This window comes from Oncorhynchus nerka, linkage group LG26 (assembly GCF_034236695.1).
Source record: "Oncorhynchus nerka isolate Pitt River linkage group LG26, Oner_Uvic_2.0, whole genome shotgun sequence".
Taxonomy (NCBI): Eukaryota; Metazoa; Chordata; class Actinopteri; order Salmoniformes; family Salmonidae; genus Oncorhynchus; species Oncorhynchus nerka.
Window position 1 is genome coordinate 39,421,413 of NC_088421.1, and position 19,242 is coordinate 39,440,654.

Genomic DNA, 19,242 nt, shown 5'->3' on the forward strand with positions numbered 1-19,242 from the left:
GGAGAATTCCCTCCTGATTACGGGAATCCCCCAATCAAGATTTCTGAAAAAACTAAGAATTATTGGAATATTGAAAGCCTACATTTGATTGTGGTAATTAAAATATATATATATATATATATATATATATATATAACAAATTGTTACCTCTGTGAAGGAGGAATGGCACTGCTCGTCCTGTTGAGTGTGAGAGAAGATGAAGTCGGCCAAAGAGCTGTGCTTCTGGTCCTCAAAGTAGATCCTGGCCAGATGTTCACTCTCCACCCTGGGGAGAACAGTGCAGTCCAGCCGAACCACCGAGTCTGGAGTGGCACAGTTCAGAAGGATCAGTTTGGCCTCGTCCAGGACTCTTCTTTGGGGGTCGGAAATGTCCGTCTCTCCCCTTTGCTTCTCTGTCATTTGGAGGACCACCGAAGCACACGTGTCGGAATGGTAGCCAATGAAAACGTCAGGAGGTAGGTACTTGTATGTCTGGGGGGCCATGGTGTGTTGGTTATTGAGGGCCACAAACTGCCCAACCCATTTCTCCAACTCCACAACAACTGCTCTTTGTTCCTCCTTGAGAACTGTATGGATGTCCAGATAGTGCTTCTCAAGCCTGTTGATGAGAGGGATTGGAAACTGTTTGTAGACCACCTCTTTCTCCTCAATGACAATGAGCCTGAAGTCTTTGTGTACTCTGCATTTGACACGATGTGTCCCCAGTCCCAGGTCCACGTACTTCTGTCCTCCCAAGCAGACGTAGTACTGGTTCAGAGCATCGTAGAGACTTTCGTAGAGGTTCTGCAAGTTCAGGAGCACGACGGTTCGACCGGTTTCCATGCAGATCTTGACTCGGTTGATGTTGCGGCAGATCTGGGTGTACTCTTGGTCTTTGGGGAAGCTAGACCCGAAGATAATCTCTGGCTGGCAGCTCTCGGAGAAGAAAGTCTGCTGCAGGATCTGTAGTGCTGCATAGTTCTTGGTCAGAACTAGCAAGTAGCGGCACTCATCCTCCTGGCCAATCGCAGAAATGTTTTGTCTGACAAGATCGATGGTGCTGATGCTCTCCAGATTCAGGTTGATCTGTATCTTCTGGAGCCTTTGGGTGAAGACTGTGACTGCATCCACGTCGTCCCTGCCACTGAAGTTCCTGAGGACCGCCTCCACAATCTTCTCTGCACTAGGCCTCTGTTCGGAAGCCTTGGTCACTGCGAAAACCATCTTGATCAAGCTGTAGTAGTCACGCAAACCAAAGAAACCTTTCCCTTGTTTACGGCAGATGTTTAGGTAGGCCCTGGCAAAGGGTTGGAAGAAATCCCTGACCTTCTCCAAAATCATAGTGTCAGACGAGCATATGCCTTTAGCGCTCTCAATCAGCTCTTTCTCGTCGGGGTCGCAACGTGAGACGAAAATGCCTCTATTCATCTTCGCAGGATCCAAAGCCCAGTTGGAGATGCCGATGAATCCAACCTTTTTGTGCGGTAGCGGCTCATCATCGATGCATCCCTCTTCTAGCAGAGGATGGAGGGTTTTCAGGGGCATTTTGGGAGAATCCTCAGCCAAGCCAATCTCATCCAGCACCACCACAGATATATACTCCTTCAGGTTCTTCCCCTCCTGGAAGCGACCACATTGCTTGAATGTGTTGATGATGCCCTCCGGTGTGGAGTGAGGGCTGCACTGGAAGGACACCAGGTGTATCTGCTTAAGCCTTTTGTAGAGGTCAGAGTGTGCGGCTTGGCCCTGCATGGCGTCTGCCACCAAGGTTTTAGACAGAGATTTTGAACTCCCAGGTTTCCCCACCAAGAAGAGGGGGATTCTCAGCTCTATACAGACCACCATCATGAAGACATTCTCTTTCAGAGCGTTGTTTCGTGCAATAGTTTCGCCCAAGGGCACTCCGCTCAGAAGGAGATCCTGCATGAGGGAGATCTCCTGCATCACTTTGAATGGGGTGTAGGTTTCAGTGAGGTATTTGCAGATTCTCTGTCTGTACTTGTCCTTGTTTTCCAAACAGGCATGGTAGCATATTCCCAGAGCCATCACTACAGACCACAAGACTGGGTCTCTTGCTTCTGGCTCCCTCTGGTTCCTCTCACTCCTCTCTGCGTTTTGATTTCTCTGATACTGATTTAGCTCAGCAAGCAGCATTGCATGGTTTTTGTAGAACCACACAAAGGCTTGCATGCAACGTTCTACATCCCTCAGACTTACGAAGCTACATTCGTCTTTCCTTGTCCGCATGTACCTCTGCGAAGCAGACAGGACATCCGCGATCAACCTGGTGTATACTATATCAATTGTGTTGGTCTCAACCACCCTCTGGACAATCTGCTGGATGTACATTTTTTCAGTGTGATCATTGAGCTGGCCAAAGTCCCACACCAGAGGTATCATGCTGGGGGGCAAGGCCTGGACTCTGTACACCAACTGGCGGAGAGGGATGGAGCCCAGCTTCTCATCAGTCTCTTCAGCTCGGACTCGATATCCAAGTCCAGCAGATTCCAACCTCTGAATCATCTCGTCAGTGTGTTTTCTGTAAGGGTTGCATGCGGCGATGATCTGCAAGCCGCAATGGGGCACCAAACACTCTCCCTCCACTGTATTATCACAGAGGACTTCCTTGATACTGCTGATGGCTTCCGTGGTGTTGGCTTCGTCAAAGAAGAGGACAGAGTCAAAGTTGTAGTCTTGTTTGTTGGTGAACGCAATGGCTTCTGCTTCCCGGATTTTGGCGTAGATCATGTCTGAGCTGGTTCCACCATGAACTTTGACTAGCTTCATGTTTTCCGTGGCCACTCCGCTCCTCCTAAGCTCACATAGGAATTTAATGAGCCTTGTCTTCCCACAGCCTGTCTCCCCCATGATGATGACTGGGATGCCACACCTGAAACGCATGTGGATGGCCAGCATCTTCAGTATATTGTCAGTGGTGAGCTCATACGTTTCATCAGGATCAAGAGGCCACTGGATTCCCAAGACATTGCAAAGGCGTTCAATCTTCTCCCCTCTGGGCAGTTGGTCAAAGTCGATATTGAAAGGGACTCTCTGTAGCTTTAGACCCTCATACAGCTCTCTGGTCATGATGTCTCTTTTGATCACCCTTCTTGTGGCTGGATCGATGGCATCAACAGAGTTCTGTTCGTTGGGCTGAAGATGGAAGCCAATGAAGGTCATGGACACATGGTCATCGTTGAAGAATATGTACGGATGTGGTTCTGACTCCCATCTCTTCCTGATCCGGAAGGGTGCCAAGTCTTCATCGCTGACCCCAGTCAGGTCCATTTGCTGCCTCCCGGGGCTCTGGTCAGAGATGCTGAGGGACGGTGTGGCAAAGTCCTTGGCCATCAGAATCATGAAGTCCACCACAAAGTTCTTGAATCCCTGGAGGGTGTCCCCGGTGAAAGAGGCATCACAAAAGACTGACGTCTCACAGTCTCGTAGTTGAAGGTTTAGGAACCATGCGAAATTCCTTAACTCGGCCCACGATGGGTCCATTATGCCACAGAACATAAAGAGCATCTGCAGACATTCTACATAGGTGCCTTCCACCCCATTGTACATGAAGGTGTCCAGGTCGATTTGATTATGGAAACGGGTCAGATACTGGTAGGGTCGTTGGTATGCTTCACTCCTGAACTCTTTGTCATCCATGAATGGGTCTTCAAGCTTTACAAAGGAGGGGTCCTCCCGCATCCTCATTTCCAGATCTAGAACCTCTTTTGGTGGGCGGCAGAAGACATTTGGGAACACATCCAGGAATGTGGAGTTGGCACGTGCATTCTGTATATAAATAAAGTGTGAGGAACGAAAGTGTGAGTGTTCTTTTTCTCTTATCACAATGAAAATGTATGGGATTTAACACCAAGAGACTAAATATTTACCGTTCTTGGGCCATTTCTGGGCAAGTTTACTGTTGACTGTAGGATCTCAATGACATAAAGCTGTTTGTTGCTGCATTTCCACATCCTTCCCTCAGAATCCATCAAATATCCCAAGACCAACAGTTTAAAGAGAAACTCATAGAGGCCTTTCCGCACCTGTTGATAAAACATGTTTAAAAAATAATTTAATCCAAATATCACTAAATGAATCTAATTGGTAAACATTCTATCAAAAAATAGTTAAACTATCACTAAACAAATTATAATGACCAATAGGCTACAGTATATTTACCGAAGATGTGACATCGAAGTGGAAGATGATGAGCTCTTTCGACTTCGGGGTATTCAGCAGAGACTGAAGAATAACATTCTCATCAACCCTTGGCTCGATCAAGCGGATGCATTTCAGCAGTGACGGCTTCTTGGTGGAGTGTTTCAGTTTTTCATACAGCCTCTTGATGTAAAGGGACTTACCTGAAAGTGTGAAGAACATGTCATTATTTTAAGCATAAATCCAGCGGATAAGTAGGATATATCAAACCACCAATTCAATGATCAACACAGGAGTTTACATAAACTGAAGGCCAAATATACTCACCAACTCCAGCTCTACTGGACGACACAACTCCAACAAACATCCTGTCCTTGAACACAGCAGCAGCACTGCTCTGATCTGACGGGACCGTGTAGTGTTTGTTGAGGTACCTCTGGATGCTGCTCAGGGGTTCCTGGGGCACCATGTGTAACCTGTACTGGCTGAAGGCTGAGGGAAGGTAGGCATGCTCTCTGTCCGAGCTGCAGATGATCACGAGCCTGTAGTCCTTCCTGCTCTGCATTTTAATTCGCTGGAAAAAGCTCTCCACCTTGGAGCTGACTTCGTAGCTAAGCTGATCGCCGTAGAGCATGGTGTAAATCTTCTCTCCTCTGTAGCCGGCAGTGAGGCAGCGTCTGAGGAACAGCTCCACCTGCTCGTAAGGCGTGGAGGAGTTGCACAGTAGGACCTCATCATATGTGGGCAGTGGCTCGTGTTTGCTGCTCATGTAAATGGAGATGCAAGACGTCAGGATCTCGTCGTGTGGGGAAACTATGAGGTTTGGACTTCCGATAGCCAGGCCCTTGGGCATCAATCTTTCAATGCTTTTGTATTTCTTCTCATCAGTCATGTCTCCTTCATTCTCATCACCTATGTTGGCCAGAATTTCTAGCAGTTTTCCTAAGCTTCGGACGTCGAGAGTGTCTTGGAGGAAAGAATTCATGTCTCTCATGTAGGCGTTCCACATCAAGTCCAACTTTCCTGAGCCGCTAATGTGCTCCACAAGACTTGGAAGATTGTCTGAAGAGAGATTCAACTCTCCAATGAAATCCAGACCTCCCTGTACACCGCTCGGTACCTCAACAAAAGTCTGGAAGTCAATGTCCTCATTTTGCACAGGTGGGTTAGTGAGGATCTCGTATTGCAGTGTGTGCCAGGTTTGCCTAAGATCGGAAGCTGTGCAGTTGGGTTTGACAAAGGAGAGCATCATGAGAACTTGGTCCTCCAAATTCGACACATTCTGCTGAGTCAGCTTACTGCACAGGTACACAATCTGCTCGGCGGTGTAGTAATTCAGATAGTAATTGTTGGATCTCTGTTTGTCCATGAAGTCGTTCCAGTACTTCAGACACTTCTCCATCTTCCTGCACAGCTCAGGAAGCTGCTCCACGATGCTGCCCTCCACCATAATCACACTGACAACGCTGCCAAGGTTGAAGTCCATGATGATGCCGGCGTCTTGGCTGAGGGAACTACAGTTGATGTTGGCCTCCCAGTGTCTGAACAGGGGGTTCCCTGCCGTGAACAGGGCAATGAATGCCACAGCTAGCCTCTGGACACTGGCGAAAACCTGAGGAAAAGAACACCAAGTGAATCCTTGTTTATAACATCCCATACCAAATGCTCCTCTCTTCTATAACTATATGACTACCAAGCTCACCCTGAAGAAGAGGCTTCAACCTTAACTGACATGCATGGTTAAATAAAAGGTTAAATTAAAGAAAGAAAAATAGTACAGTACCTCTGCAAACTGGTCCACCTCACACTGGCCCTGGTCCCCTTTCCCAGACATGAGCATGAGTTTGTTCTGCAGTTCCCTCAGGTCCTCCAGGGAGTAACGGCGCATCTCATGGCCCTCGTCGTGCTCCTCTGGGATCTGCAGTTTCAGGGCCGTGTCCAGGCTCAACTGGAAGGACAAAAAGACAAAAACGATGCTGAAGCATGGCACTGTAGAACTATGAAAAATATTCTACTCCACTGAAGTATCATTCTAAACACTGGAGTGGTAAACGTTTTAACCAAACTTCAAAGTGTCGGTAAGCAGTTGGAACAAAGTTCTGGCTAAAATGAACATGAGTAACAGATGATAATTGTAAAGATGGTTGAAACTAACAACTGTATATTCTATGGATTGTTGTTCAGGCCTACCTTCTTTTGGTTCTGGGCACTGATGATGTAGATTCCTTTACTGTTGATGGCTGATGCTAAGGAGAGAGAGGATAGTTCCACAGATCCATGGCTGTCCTTCACAGTCTTCAACCACTCCAGGTGGCGTGCTGTGTCACGCTGCAATAAGGACATTCACAGTCAGGTAGTTTTCCACTTTTAAAGGGATCTTTTTGAAGTTTTGGCTTATTTAAGGTAGGTTGAAAGTAAATTAAATATCATAAAACGTCCTCACCAGCTTCTTTGGGAGGTTGTTGTCATTGTCCAATGCCCTCCACAGCTTCTTCAGCACCTCCTTGAAGGCCTGGAAACCGGAGTCTGGCTTCAATTCGTACAGCATCGGAGAGTAACCCAGGACAGCATCATGGAAGCAGGCCACGCGGTCCACGTCGAGGTCATTCTCCCCAGCAGAGATGGAAGCCAGGTCAACAAACACTTTAAGCTCGTTGATATCTGGAATGGAGCACAACAGACTGATTAATCCAATAGCACTACATTTATCCCACAATGGGTAATTGTGCAGACAAGCAGTTCAGATACAGTATAACAAATAACATGAGACCTCATGATAATCACATGAAATATAACTACACAAAACATGACTGTCTATTTTCAATAGATACAGTTAGTGACTGATTACTGACAGGTTACTCTCTTGAAGGTAAAGATGATCACCCCGTGTACCTTCAAGAGCCTCTTTAACCCAGATGACAAAGTTTTTCCTGAGGCCGAGCTCCTGGAGACACAGTCTGCGGGGCTCTGTGATGTCCACCAGAACCAGCTTTGTCTGCATCAGGTCATTGTCAATACGATCCAGGTGCTCCCTCTTAAAGTCCTCATGCGTCTGACAACAGAGAAATACAGAATTTGTTTGAGTATTGTTTGTTCTACCAGTACTTGGCTGAATACTTGGTTCTGATTGGCTGAAAGGTTTAATACACTGTTTAGTTCCATGCAGAAAAACGCCACGGGTGTCAGCTCAAACGGAAATTACCTTTTAAAATTCAAGTGTAGCGCGACATCCGCGCGATGCAGTTTGTTAGCTAGCTAGCATTAATTTGTAAAACCAACTTTTAACGAGCACTGTCATTTTCAGCAGTGGTGGCCAGGACAGTGGTGGCTAGAAAGCTGATACAATGTTGCCTAGTGGCAAAAGCAAACTTGCTAACATTTTCTATGTTTGAGCGGTAGCTTAGGACAGGCTGGTTAGAATAAGTTTATTACCAAGGTAACTAGCTAGCTAGTAACGTCAGTGAATGTGCACAAAATAAGATGACATTTGTTTTAAACCTGTGATAAATAAATGAAACGGCAATTCACACCAACTCACAACTTCTAGCAGTGTCTGCAGGACTTGGAAGTTGCCTTGAAGGTTGAGTGTCTGCTTGACCAACATGATGACCTGAGCAGACTCCACAGCCAGGTGAAGCTCGTGGTACTGCTCAATCTGGTGCACTCTTCTCTGGATCCACTGTTTGTTATCCGACTTGTCGTTTCTGCACATGATATCCAAGTCCTGCGCCAGCTCTTCGTACTTGCCCCTGTAGGCCTTGAAGAGAGTATCGACCTCTTCGAGCCGAAGGCTGCCGTTCTTCAGGCATTTGTAGATCTTATCGTACTTCGCGTAGCAAGGAAGAAAAATATCGCTGTGTATCTCGACTGGTCCTACAAAGTAGTCAACCGATTCCTCAGGGTCATAGTCTTCATCATATGCATCTCTTCTGGCAAGGTCTCGGGCCTGTTTCTCCCAGCACAACTTGAAGATGTAGCTGTCTTTAAATATGTGCAGAACCTCTGCCATCTCTCTCACGTCGTCCTCAAGTTCGAAGAAGGTGACTACACCGGCCGTTGGTGAAGAGAGTTGGTCAAATGGATGGACCTCCATGAATTGATCAAGGGTCATTGCTTCGATGTTGGTCTGTAGTCTTGCTTCCAAGCCTTCAAATTGAACTGCAACAGAGGGATAAAGCATGAAAACAATTAGGACCACTGATCAGACTGGCCAAACGCAATCTTCCCTGGAAAGATTTTACTTTCATTCACCCATTTGACTTCTCACAAACACAGACCTGCTTAGCAGCTTTGTGTGGACCTTTGACTGAATACACACACACAAACACACCTACCTACGACATGTTCCTGTAGTTTGCGGCTCATGGTAAGCAGGACTTCCACCAGCTCCTTCTCATGGTAGACAGCTTTCACCTCCTCCTGCCTACACATTAGCAGCCTTTTCATGGAGGCGCTGTCCTTATAGCGCTCATTCTCCGAAAGACAGTCTGCATTTAGATCAAAAACACACATTACATAAGCAAACAGCACTAAGACTAATAAAAGATTACAGCCTTTATCAATATTATGAAATCCTTTCATATGAACAAAGAACTTGGGTTGCAAAATTATGGAAATGTTCCAAAAGTTGTATTCTTAAAAAAAAATGTTTTATCCCGGTTGAGGAATTCTCAGAGGAAAGAATCTTCCAACCAGGATTTCTGAAAAAGATGGACATGTAATGGATGTTTTCCACCCTAAAAAACACAACCTTTTATTACCTATTTTCAGCAGCTCTGTGAAAGTATCCCTCTTCTCCAAGACGGAGTTGAGCAGTTTGATCCGGATGTTTCCGTGGACCAGCTGGTTGGAGATGGCAGTGAAGGTCGAGATAGCTATGGCCATCCTGTCCCTGGCTTCATCAGAGAGCTGCTCAATCAGCTTTTCATCTGCACCTAAAACCACATATGATTTACATTACAATATGGGGTAAAAGCAGCTGGATACTGAAACAAGATGGGTTAAATGCTTGAGACAGTTACAGGACTCTCAATTTGAAACCAGAAAAGTCTCATTGAGATCACAAAAACTATTAAACACCACATACAATTGAACTCAAAAAAACATCACCAGGGCTGGGACACAGTGATGGCCAAAGACGGCCAGAAGAGAGTCTTTCGGGACCATACAGCAGCCAAAATCATCAAGAAATCAGACCATACACTAAAACAGGTAAATAGACTGATTAAAGAACAGTAAATAGACTGATTGAAGAACAGTAAATAGACTGATGGAAGAACAGTAAATAGACTGATGGAAGAACAGTAAATAGACTGATTGAAGAACAGTAAATAGACTGATGGAAGAACAGTAAATAGACTGATGGAAGAACAGTAAATAGACTGATGGAAGAACAGTAAATAGACTGATGGAAGAACAGTAAATAGACTGATGGAAGAACAGTAAATAGACTGATTGAAGAACAGTAAATAGACTGATTGAAGAACAGTAAATAGACTGATTAAAGAACAGTAAATAGACTGATTAAAGAACAGTAAATAGACTGATGGAAGAACAGTAAATAGACTGATGGAAGAACAGTAAATAGACCGATGGAAGAACAGTAAATAGACTGATGGAAGAACAGTAAATAGACTGATGGAAGAACAGTAAATAGACTGATGGAAGAACAGTAAATAGACTGATTAAAGAACAGTAAATAGACTGATGGAAGAACAGTAAATAGACTGATGGAAGTACAGCAAATAGACTGATGGAAGAACAGTAAATAAACTGATTAAAGAACAGTAAATAGACTGATGGAAGAACAGTAAATAGACTGATGGAAGAACAGTAAATAGACTGATGGAAGAACAGTAAATAGACTGATGGAAGAACAGTAAATAGACTGATTAAAGAACAGTAAATAGACTGATGGAAGAACAGTAAATAGACTGATGGAAGAACAGTAAATAGACTGATGGAAGAACAGTAAATAGACCGATGGAAGAACAGTAAATAGACTGATGGAAGAACAGTAAATAGACTGATGGAAGAACAGTAAATAGACTGATGGAAGAACAGTAAATAGACTGATTAAAGAACAGTAAATAGACTGATGGAAGAACAGTAAATAGACTGATTAAAGAACAGTAAATAGACTGATGGAAGAACAGTAAATAGACTGATTAAAGAACAGTAAATAGACTGATGGAAGAACAGTAAATAGACTGATGGAAGAACAGTAAATAGACTGATGGAAGAACAGTAAATAGACTGATGGAAGAACAGTAAATAGACTGATGGAAGAACAGTAAATAGACTGATTGAAGAACAGTAAATAGACTGATGGAAGAACAGTAAATAGACTGATTGAAGAACAGTAAATAGACTGATGGAAGAACAGTAAATAGACTGATGGAAGAACAGTAAATAGACTGATGGAAGAACAGTAAATAGACCGATGGAAGAACAGTAAATAGACTGATGGAAGAACAGTAAATAGACTGATGGAAGAACAGTAAATAGACTGATGGAAGAACAGTAAATAGACTGATGGAAGAACAGTAAATAGACCGATGGAAGAACAGTAAATAGACCGATGGAAGAACAGTAAATAGACTGATGGAAGAACAGTAAATAGACTGATGGAAGAACAGTAAATAGACTGATGGAAGAACAGTAAATAGACCGATGGAAGAACAGTAAATAGACTGATGGAAGTACCGTGTAGCTGGAAGATGTTCTTGGCGGCTGTCCAGGAGAGCAGGTGTTGAAAGACCACGTCGTCGTCTTCGTGGTAATCACCACGCTCATCTCTCGGCCAGGACTTCTGGATGATGGTTGAGATGAGTTTGCCAAACTTATAGTTGATCTTCAACCGGTCAAAGAGTTTACCCTCGGACTTGCTCTGTGTGAGAAGAAAAAAACATTGAAGAGATTGAGATTTGTACAGGATATGAATGACTAAAATAAGAGATTAGGTTTATGTCTTAGCCAACTTATTCATCAAGGTTTATTTTCCATTTCATTCAGAAGCGGTTGAGTTTAACCGACTCTTTGACCGACAGAGATGGCCGCCTCGCTTCGCGTTCCTAGGAAACTATGCAGTTTTTTGTTTTTTTACGTGTTATTTCTTACATTAGTACCCCAGGTCATCTTAGGTTTCATTACATACAGTCGAGAAGAACTACTGAATATAAGATCAGCGTCAACTCACCATCAGTACGACCAGTACGACAGTACGATCAGCGGATCCTGTGTTCTGCCTTACAAACAGGACAACGGAATGGATCGCATGCAGCGACCCAAGAAAACGACTCCGAAAAAGAGGGAAACGTAGCGGTCTTCTGGTCAGACTCCGGACAAGGGCACATCGCGCACCACTCCCCAGCATTCTTCTTGCCAATGTCCAGTCTCTTGACAACAAGGTTGATGAAATCCGAGCAAGGGTAGCATTCCAGAGGGACATCAGAGACTGCAATGTTCTCTGCTTCACGGAAACATGGCTTACTGGGAAGACGCTATCCGATGCGGTGCAGCCAACGGGTTTCTCCACGCATCGCGCCGACAGAAACAAACATCTTTCTGGTAAGAAGAGCAGCGGGGGCGTATGCCTCATGACTAACGAGACATGGTGTGATGAAGGAAACATACAGGAACTCAAATCCTTCTGTTCACCTGATTTAGAATTCCTCACAATCAAATGTAGACCGCATTATCTTCCAAGAGAATTCTCTTCGATTATAATCACAGCCGTATATATCCCCCCCAAGCAGACACATCGATGGCTCTGAACTAACTTTATTTAACTCTTTGCAAACTGGAAACCATTTATCCGGAGGCTGCATTCATTGTAGCTGGGGATTTTAACAAAGCTAATCTGAAAACAAGACTCCCTAAATTTTATCAGCATATCGATTGCGCAACCAGGGGTGGTAAAACCTTGGATCATTGTTACTCTAACTTCTGCGACGCATATAAGGCCCTGCCCCGCCCCCCTTTCGGAAAAGCTGACCACGACTCCATTTTGTTGATCCCTGCCTACAGGCAGAAACTTAAACAAGAGGCTCCCACGCTGAGGTCTGTCCAACGCTGGTCAGACCAAGCTGACTCCACACTCCAAGACTGCTTCCATCACGTGGACTGGGACATGTTTCGTATTGCGTCAGATAAAAATATTGACGAATACGCTGATTCGGTGTGCGAGTTCATTAGAACGTGCGTTGAAGATGTCGTTCCCATAGCAACGATAAAAACATTCCCTAACCAGAAACCGTGGATTGATGGCAGCATTCGCGTGAAACTGAAAGCGCGAACCACTGCTTTTAATCAGGGCAAGGTGTCTGGCAACATGACCGAATACAAACAGTGCAGCTATTCCCTCCGCAAGGCTATTAAACAAGCTAAGCGTCAGTACAGAGACAAAGTAGAATCTCAATTCAACGGCTCAGACACAAGAGGCATGTGGCAGGGTCTACAGTCAATCACGGACTACAAGAAGAAACCCAGCCCAGTCACGGACCAGGATGTCTTGCTCCCAGGCAGACTAAATCACTTTTTGCCCGCTTTGAGGACAATACAGTGCCACTGACACGGCCTGCAACGAAAACATGCGGTCTCTCCTTCACTGCAGCCGAGGTGAGTAAGACATTTAAACGTGTTAACCCTCGCAAGGCTGCAGGCCCAGACGGCATCCCCAGCCGCGCCCTCAGAGCATGCGCAGACCAGCTGGCCGGTGTGTTTACGGACATATTCAATCAATCCCTATACCAGTCTGCTGTTCCCACATGCTTCAAGAGGGCCACCATTGTTCCTGTTCCCAAGAAAGCTAAGGTAACTGAGTTAAACGACTACCGCCCGTAGCACTCACTTCCGTCATCATGAAGTGCTTTGAGAGACTAGTCAAGGACCATATCACCTCCACCCTACCTGACACCCTAGACCCACTCCAATTTGCTTACCGCCCAAATAGGTCCACAGACGATGCAATCTCAACCACACTGCACACTGCCCTAACCCACCTGGACAAGAGGAATACCTATGTGAGAATGCTGTTCATCGACTACAGCTCGGCATTCAACACCATAGTACCCTCCAAGCTCGTCATCAAGCTCGAGACCCTGGGTCTCGACCCCGCCCTGTGCAACTGGGTACTGGACTTCCTGACGGGCCGCCCCCAGGTGGTGAGGGTAGGCAACAACATCTCCTCCCCGCTGATCCTCAACACGGGGGCCCCACAAGGGTGCGTTCTGAGCCCTCTCCTGTACTCCCTGTTCACCCACGACTGCGTGGCCACGCACGCCTCCAACTCAATCATCAAGTTTGCGGACGACACAACAGTGGTAGGCTTGATTACCAACAACGACGAGACGGCCTACAGGGAGGAGGTGAGGGAACACCCCCCTATCCACATCGAAGGAACAGTAGTGGAGAGGGTAGCAAGTTTTAAGTTCCTCGGCATACACATCACAGACAAACTGAATTGGTCCACTCACACTGACAGCGTCGTGAAGAAGGCTCAGCAGCGCCTCTTCAACCTCAGGAGGCTGAAGAAAGTTGGCTTGTCACCAAAAGCACTCACAAACTTCTACAGATGCACAATCGAGAGCATCCTGGCGGGCTGTATCACCGCCTGGTACGGCAACTGCTCCGCCCTCAACCGTAAGGCTCTCCAGAGGGTAGTGAGGTCTGCACAACGCATCACCGGGGGCAAACTACCTGCCCTCCAGGACACCTACACCACCCGATGTTACAGGAAGGCCATAAAGATCATCAAGGACATCAACCACCCGAACCACTGCCTGTTCACCCCGCTATCATCCAGAAGGCGAGGTCAGTACAGGTGCATCAAAGCTGGGACTGAGAGACTGAAAAACAGCTTCTATCTCAAGGCTATCAGACTGTTAAACAGCCACCATTGAGTGGCTGCTGCCAACACACTGTCATTGACACTGACCCAACTCCAGCCACTTTAATAATGGGAATTGATGGGAAATGATGTAAATATATCACTAGCCACTTTAAACAATGCTACCTTATATAATGTTACTTACCCTACATTATTCATCTCATATGCATACGTATATACTGTACTCTACATCATCGACTGCATCCTTATGTAATACATGTATCACTAGCCACTTTAACTATGCCACTTTGTTTACTTTGTCTACATACTCATCTCATATGTATATACTGTACTCGATACCATCTACTGTATGCTGCTCTGTACCATCACTCACTCATATATCCTTATGTACATATTCTTTATCCCCTTACACTGTGTATAAGACAGTAGTTTTAGAATTGTTAGTTAGATTACTTGTTGGTTATCACTGCATTGTCGGAACTAGAAGCACAAGCATTTCGCTACACTCGCATTAACATCTGCTAACCATGTGTATGTGACAAATAAAATTTGATTTGATTTGATTTGATTAATATGGGCTCATACCTGCTTATAAAAGATAAAAGGTTTGGACACACCTACTCATAAATCTTTCTTACATTGTAAAATAATAGTGAAGACATCAAAACTGGATATGGAATCATGTAGTAACCAAAAAAGTGTTAAACAAAGCAAAATATATTTTAAAGTAGAGATTCTTCAAAGTAGCCACCCTTTGCCTTGATGACAGCTTTGCACACTCTTGACATTCTCTCAACCAGCTTCTCCTGGAATGCTTTTCCAACAGTCTTGAAGGAGTTCCCACATATGCTGAGCACTTGTTGGCTTCTTTTCCTTCACTCTGCGGTCCAACTCATCCTAAACCATCTCAATAGGGTTGAGATTGGGTGATCGTGGAGGCCAGGTCATCTGATACAGCACTCCATCACTCTCCTTGGTCAAATAGCCCTTACACAACCTGGGGGTGTGTTTTGGGTCATTGTCCTGTTGAAAAACAAATGATCGCTGCAGAATGCTGTGGTAGCCATGCTGGTTAAGTGTGCCTTGAATTCTAAATAAATCACAGACAGTGTCACCAGCAAAGCACCCCCACACCTCCGCCTCCATGCTCATGATGGTAACCACACATGCAGAGATCATCCATTCACCTACTCTGTGTCTCAAAAAGACACGGCGGTTGGAACCAAAAATCTCACATTTGGACTCATCAGACCGAAGGACAGATTTGCACCAGTCTAATAATGTCCATTACTCGTGTTTCTTGGACCAAGCAAGTCTCTTCTTCTTACTGGTGTCCTTTAGTAGGGGTTTCTTTGCAGCAAATCGACCATGAAGGCCTGATTCACACAGTCTCCTCTGAACAGTTGATGTTGAGATGTCTGTTACTTGAACTCTGTGAAGCATTTATTTGGGCTGCAATCGGAGGTGCAGTTAACTGTAATGAACTTATCCTCTGCAGCAGAGGTAACTCTGGGTCTTCCTTTCCTGTGGCGGTCCTCATGAGAGCCAGTTTCATCATAGCGCTTGATGGTTTTCCGGATTGACTGATGGATGGACTGTCATTTCTCTTTGCTTATTTGAGCAGTTCTTGTCAAATATGGACTTGGTATTTGACCAAATAGGGCTATCTTCTATATACCCCCCTACCTTGTCACAACACAACTGTTTGGCTCAAACGCATTAAGGAAAGAAATTCCACAAATGAACTTTTATCAAGGCACACCTGTAAATTGAAATGCATTCCAGGTGACTACCTCATGAAGCTGGTTGAGAGAATGCCAATAGTGTGCAAAGCTGTCATCAAGGCAAAGGGTTGCTACATTGAAGAATCCCCAAAATATTTTGATTTGTTTGACACTTTTTTGGTTACTACATGATTCCATGTGTTATTTCATAGTTTTGATGTCTTCAGTATTATTCTACAATGTAGAAAATAGTGCAAATAAAGAAAGACCCTGGAATGAGTAGTTTTGTCCAAACTTGACTGGTACTATATATTGAATCTGTATTTAAGTCAAGTGTAACCATGAGTCTACTTACCTGGCACAGTGAGGTGACAGCTTCTAGGGCACATTTCTCGATAGTCTTGGCTACGTGAGGGTGAGATTCATTCAGGACCTCAATCTTGGAACAGTATATCTCTATCTGATCCAGAGGAGACTCCTAGAAGTGCAGAAAAGGTATTTCAGTCATTTCACCAATGGATATTTCAGTCTGGTCTCAATTCTACTGTATGTGGGCAGTTTCATACCTGTTTCAGTTTTCCCTCCAAGTCCCTAGTGAACGTTTGTCTCCATTCTTTTGTGAAATCGTCATTGGCGAACTTGAGAGAGATTATGTTGTTCCACATCTGGCAAATAAAAAAAGAGCAGTCAGTAAAAAAACAAACAATACGGAACTACACATGAAAAAATAAAAATCAAGGTCACGATTTGCACAACAAAAATGAATCCTTTTCTCACCTCTATCTCTGTGGTGACATTTACACTGAGGTACAAGGTGGTCACACTCCTGGCCAGCAACCGGTCTCTGAAGGTTGTGCCGATCCAGGATCTGACGATCACCATCGCCTCGGATAGCAGATCCAGCTCCTTGGCATGCATATGCTCTCTTTCCACATCCTTAGTTGCCTAGAAAGGAATGATAAGTTATTTCCATCCTTTTTCGGAAATGTCTCAACCATAGAAATACAACTACTAGAATGGACAAAGACCCTCAAACCAGAGCAATTTGACTGGAACACTCATGGGTACACTCAATATGGCCACCTGTCCACCCATGACAGAAAATTGACTTAAATAGGAATGTCCGTTCTAGTAAATATTTTTCTATGGTCTGAACTAGTCAGCTGTACCTGCACCAAAACTCTGGTATTTCTCCTTTTAGAGCTTGTTCTCCATCTTCTTTTTAAATAGTGAACCAACATGTTTTGAAACTATTATTTCCCCGACTTGATCAAAACTCGTTTTTCTCATGCTCTCTCTTATCGCTCTGCAGCAGACATATAGTGAGCAATATGTTTGTAACATAGAATCGCAATAAAGAATCATGATACATATAGAATCCCGATACATATCGTATCGGCACCTATGTATTATGATAATATAGTATTGTGACATCCCTGAAAATTCCCTGAAATACAAGATAGTGGTCAGATTCAAAGACGTCTTTCTTAATGTATTTCTGTTTAATAAATAACCTTGTTATCAGGAGAGTCAGTACATACATACTGTTGGCCAACCGCTTATCTTGGGCAAAGTCTAAATGAGTCATCAGACATGTTCTACTTGAACTCCACATACCTGTGACTCAAAGGCCCGGGCAAACTCAGATATTGAGACAACCATGTTCATGCATGCCACAGGGATGTCTGTGAAGTTCTGCGTGTAGGTTGAAGTGGATCGGACTCCTTTGCAGATCTTCTCAAAAAGCTTCACTGCAGTTGCCAAGCACTCTCTGCCATACGCCTCACTAAAACAACTGCAACCACACAAAACAGTGGATGTTGTACAATCATACGCCTCACTAAAACAACTGCAACCACACAAAACAGTGGATGTTGTACAATCATACGCCTCACTAAAACAACTGCAAACACACAAAACAGTGGATGTTGTACAATCATACGCCTCACTAAAACAACTGCAACCACAAAAAACAGTGGATGTTGTACAATAACTATCATCAAAGATCAAAAGAAAACGAGGGAACCAGATGAGTTACAGTAAGTTAATCACCTGTATTTGTCCTCGATGAGATTGCTTTGAATATGTGAGAGAGTGTCCGACACATACTGCAGGGCAGAAAAAAACACATTGTTAAAAAACACCTTGATTTGAATATGTGAGAGAGTGTCCGACACATACTGCAGGGCAGAACAAAACACATGGTTAAAAAACACCTTGATTTGAATATGTGAGAGAGTGTCCCCACATACTGCAGGGCAGAAAAAAACACATTGTTAAAAAACACCTTGATTTGAATATGTGAGAGAGTGTCCGACATACTGCAGGGCAGAACAAAACACATTGTTAAAAAACACCAGAGTGTCCCCCACATACTGCAGGGCAGAACAAAACACATGGTTAAAAAACACCTTGATTTGAATATGTGAGAGAGTGTCCCCCACATACTGCAGGGCAGAAAAAAACACATTGTTAAAAAACACGTTGATTTGAAACTTTCAATGCTCTATAATACTTTTAAACACATTCTGGGTTTATTGGATAGAGATAGAGGAGAGAGTATGCTGAAAAAGCTGTGGGCCGGATTCAAACCCATGCTGCAGGAGTATATGATATGTACTCCTATATATACACTCCTCTGTTCTGGAGGCAGCGGCTAAGACCCATAAACTACCATAGCCCACTCCTACAGGGTATTACTTCTTCAACTAGTTATAAAAACAACTGATTTAGCTATATAGCACACTTACCAGTAGCTCAATGGGCTTTACATACTGTGCCTTAAGAAAGTATTCACACCTGACTTGACTTTTTCCACGTTTTGTTGTGTTACAGCCTGAATTTAAATTATGATTACATTCAGATTGTCACTGGTCTAAACAGAATACCCCATAATATCAAAGTGGAATGATGTTTTTCAAATGTTTCACTAATTAATTAAAAATACAAAGCTGAAATATCTTGAGTCAATAAGTACAACATTTGTGTTATGGCAAGCCTAAATAAATTAGAGTAATAATTTGCTTAACAAGACACATAACCAATCAGTTGAAATAATCAGCTAAAATGGAATGGAGGTAAGCATCCTAGATTAAAAACTTGTTCAGTCTACTTTCCATCAGACACTGGGAGATGAATTCACCTTTCAGCAGGACAACAACCTAAACACAAGGCCAAATCTACACAGGAGTTGCTTACCAAGAAGACAGTGAATGTTCCGGAGTGGCCAAGTTACAGTTTTGACTTAAATCTACTTTAAAATCAATGGCAAGACCAGAAAATGGTCGTCTAGCAATGATCAACAACACATTTGACAGAGCTTGAAGAGATTTGAAAAGAATAAATGGGCAAATGTTGCACAATCCAGGTGTGAAAAACTCCCAGAAAGACTCACAGTTGTAATTGCTGCCAAATGTGATTCTAACATGTATTGACTCTTGGGGTTTAATACTTTAATATATTTGTATATTTTTTTTTACAAAATGTTAGAATATTTTGTGTAGATCGTTAACAAGTAAAGTAAATCCATTT

At 43.9% G+C, this 19,242-nt stretch overlaps 1 protein-coding gene across 6 annotated transcripts in view; it reads right to left on the bottom strand.

The window, feature by feature from the left end:
* Window positions 1–19,242, bottom strand: part of rnf213a (ring finger protein 213a) — an 85,466-nt gene that overhangs the window by 53,493 nt on the left and 12,731 nt on the right. For all 6 annotated transcript variants that reach the window (XR_010461246.1, XM_065010636.1, XM_065010635.1 and 3 more), the window contains 17 exons: window positions 17,764–17,819; window positions 17,329–17,506; window positions 16,489–16,656; window positions 16,278–16,376; window positions 16,067–16,189; window positions 10,843–11,026; window positions 8,898–9,071; window positions 8,472–8,624; window positions 7,676–8,295; window positions 7,030–7,189; window positions 6,581–6,798; window positions 6,328–6,465; window positions 5,921–6,085; window positions 4,465–5,749; window positions 4,159–4,340; window positions 3,867–4,022; window positions 148–3,765 (listed from right to left, as the gene is read on the bottom strand). Coding sequence is in view for 5 of the 6 variants with exons in the window: in XM_065010636.1 (XP_064866708.1) it covers window positions 148–3,765; window positions 3,867–4,022; window positions 4,159–4,340; window positions 4,465–5,749; window positions 5,921–6,085; window positions 6,328–6,465; window positions 6,581–6,798; window positions 7,030–7,189; window positions 7,676–8,295; window positions 8,472–8,624; window positions 8,898–9,071; window positions 10,843–11,026; window positions 16,067–16,189; window positions 16,278–16,376; window positions 16,489–16,656; window positions 17,329–17,506; window positions 17,764–17,819 (7,677 nt within the window). In the remaining variant the exon portion in view is untranslated. The remainder of the gene's footprint in view (window positions 1–147; window positions 3,766–3,866; window positions 4,023–4,158; window positions 4,341–4,464; window positions 5,750–5,920; window positions 6,086–6,327; window positions 6,466–6,580; window positions 6,799–7,029; window positions 7,190–7,675; window positions 8,296–8,471; window positions 8,625–8,897; window positions 9,072–10,842; window positions 11,027–16,066; window positions 16,190–16,277; window positions 16,377–16,488; window positions 16,657–17,328; window positions 17,507–17,763; window positions 17,820–19,242) is intronic.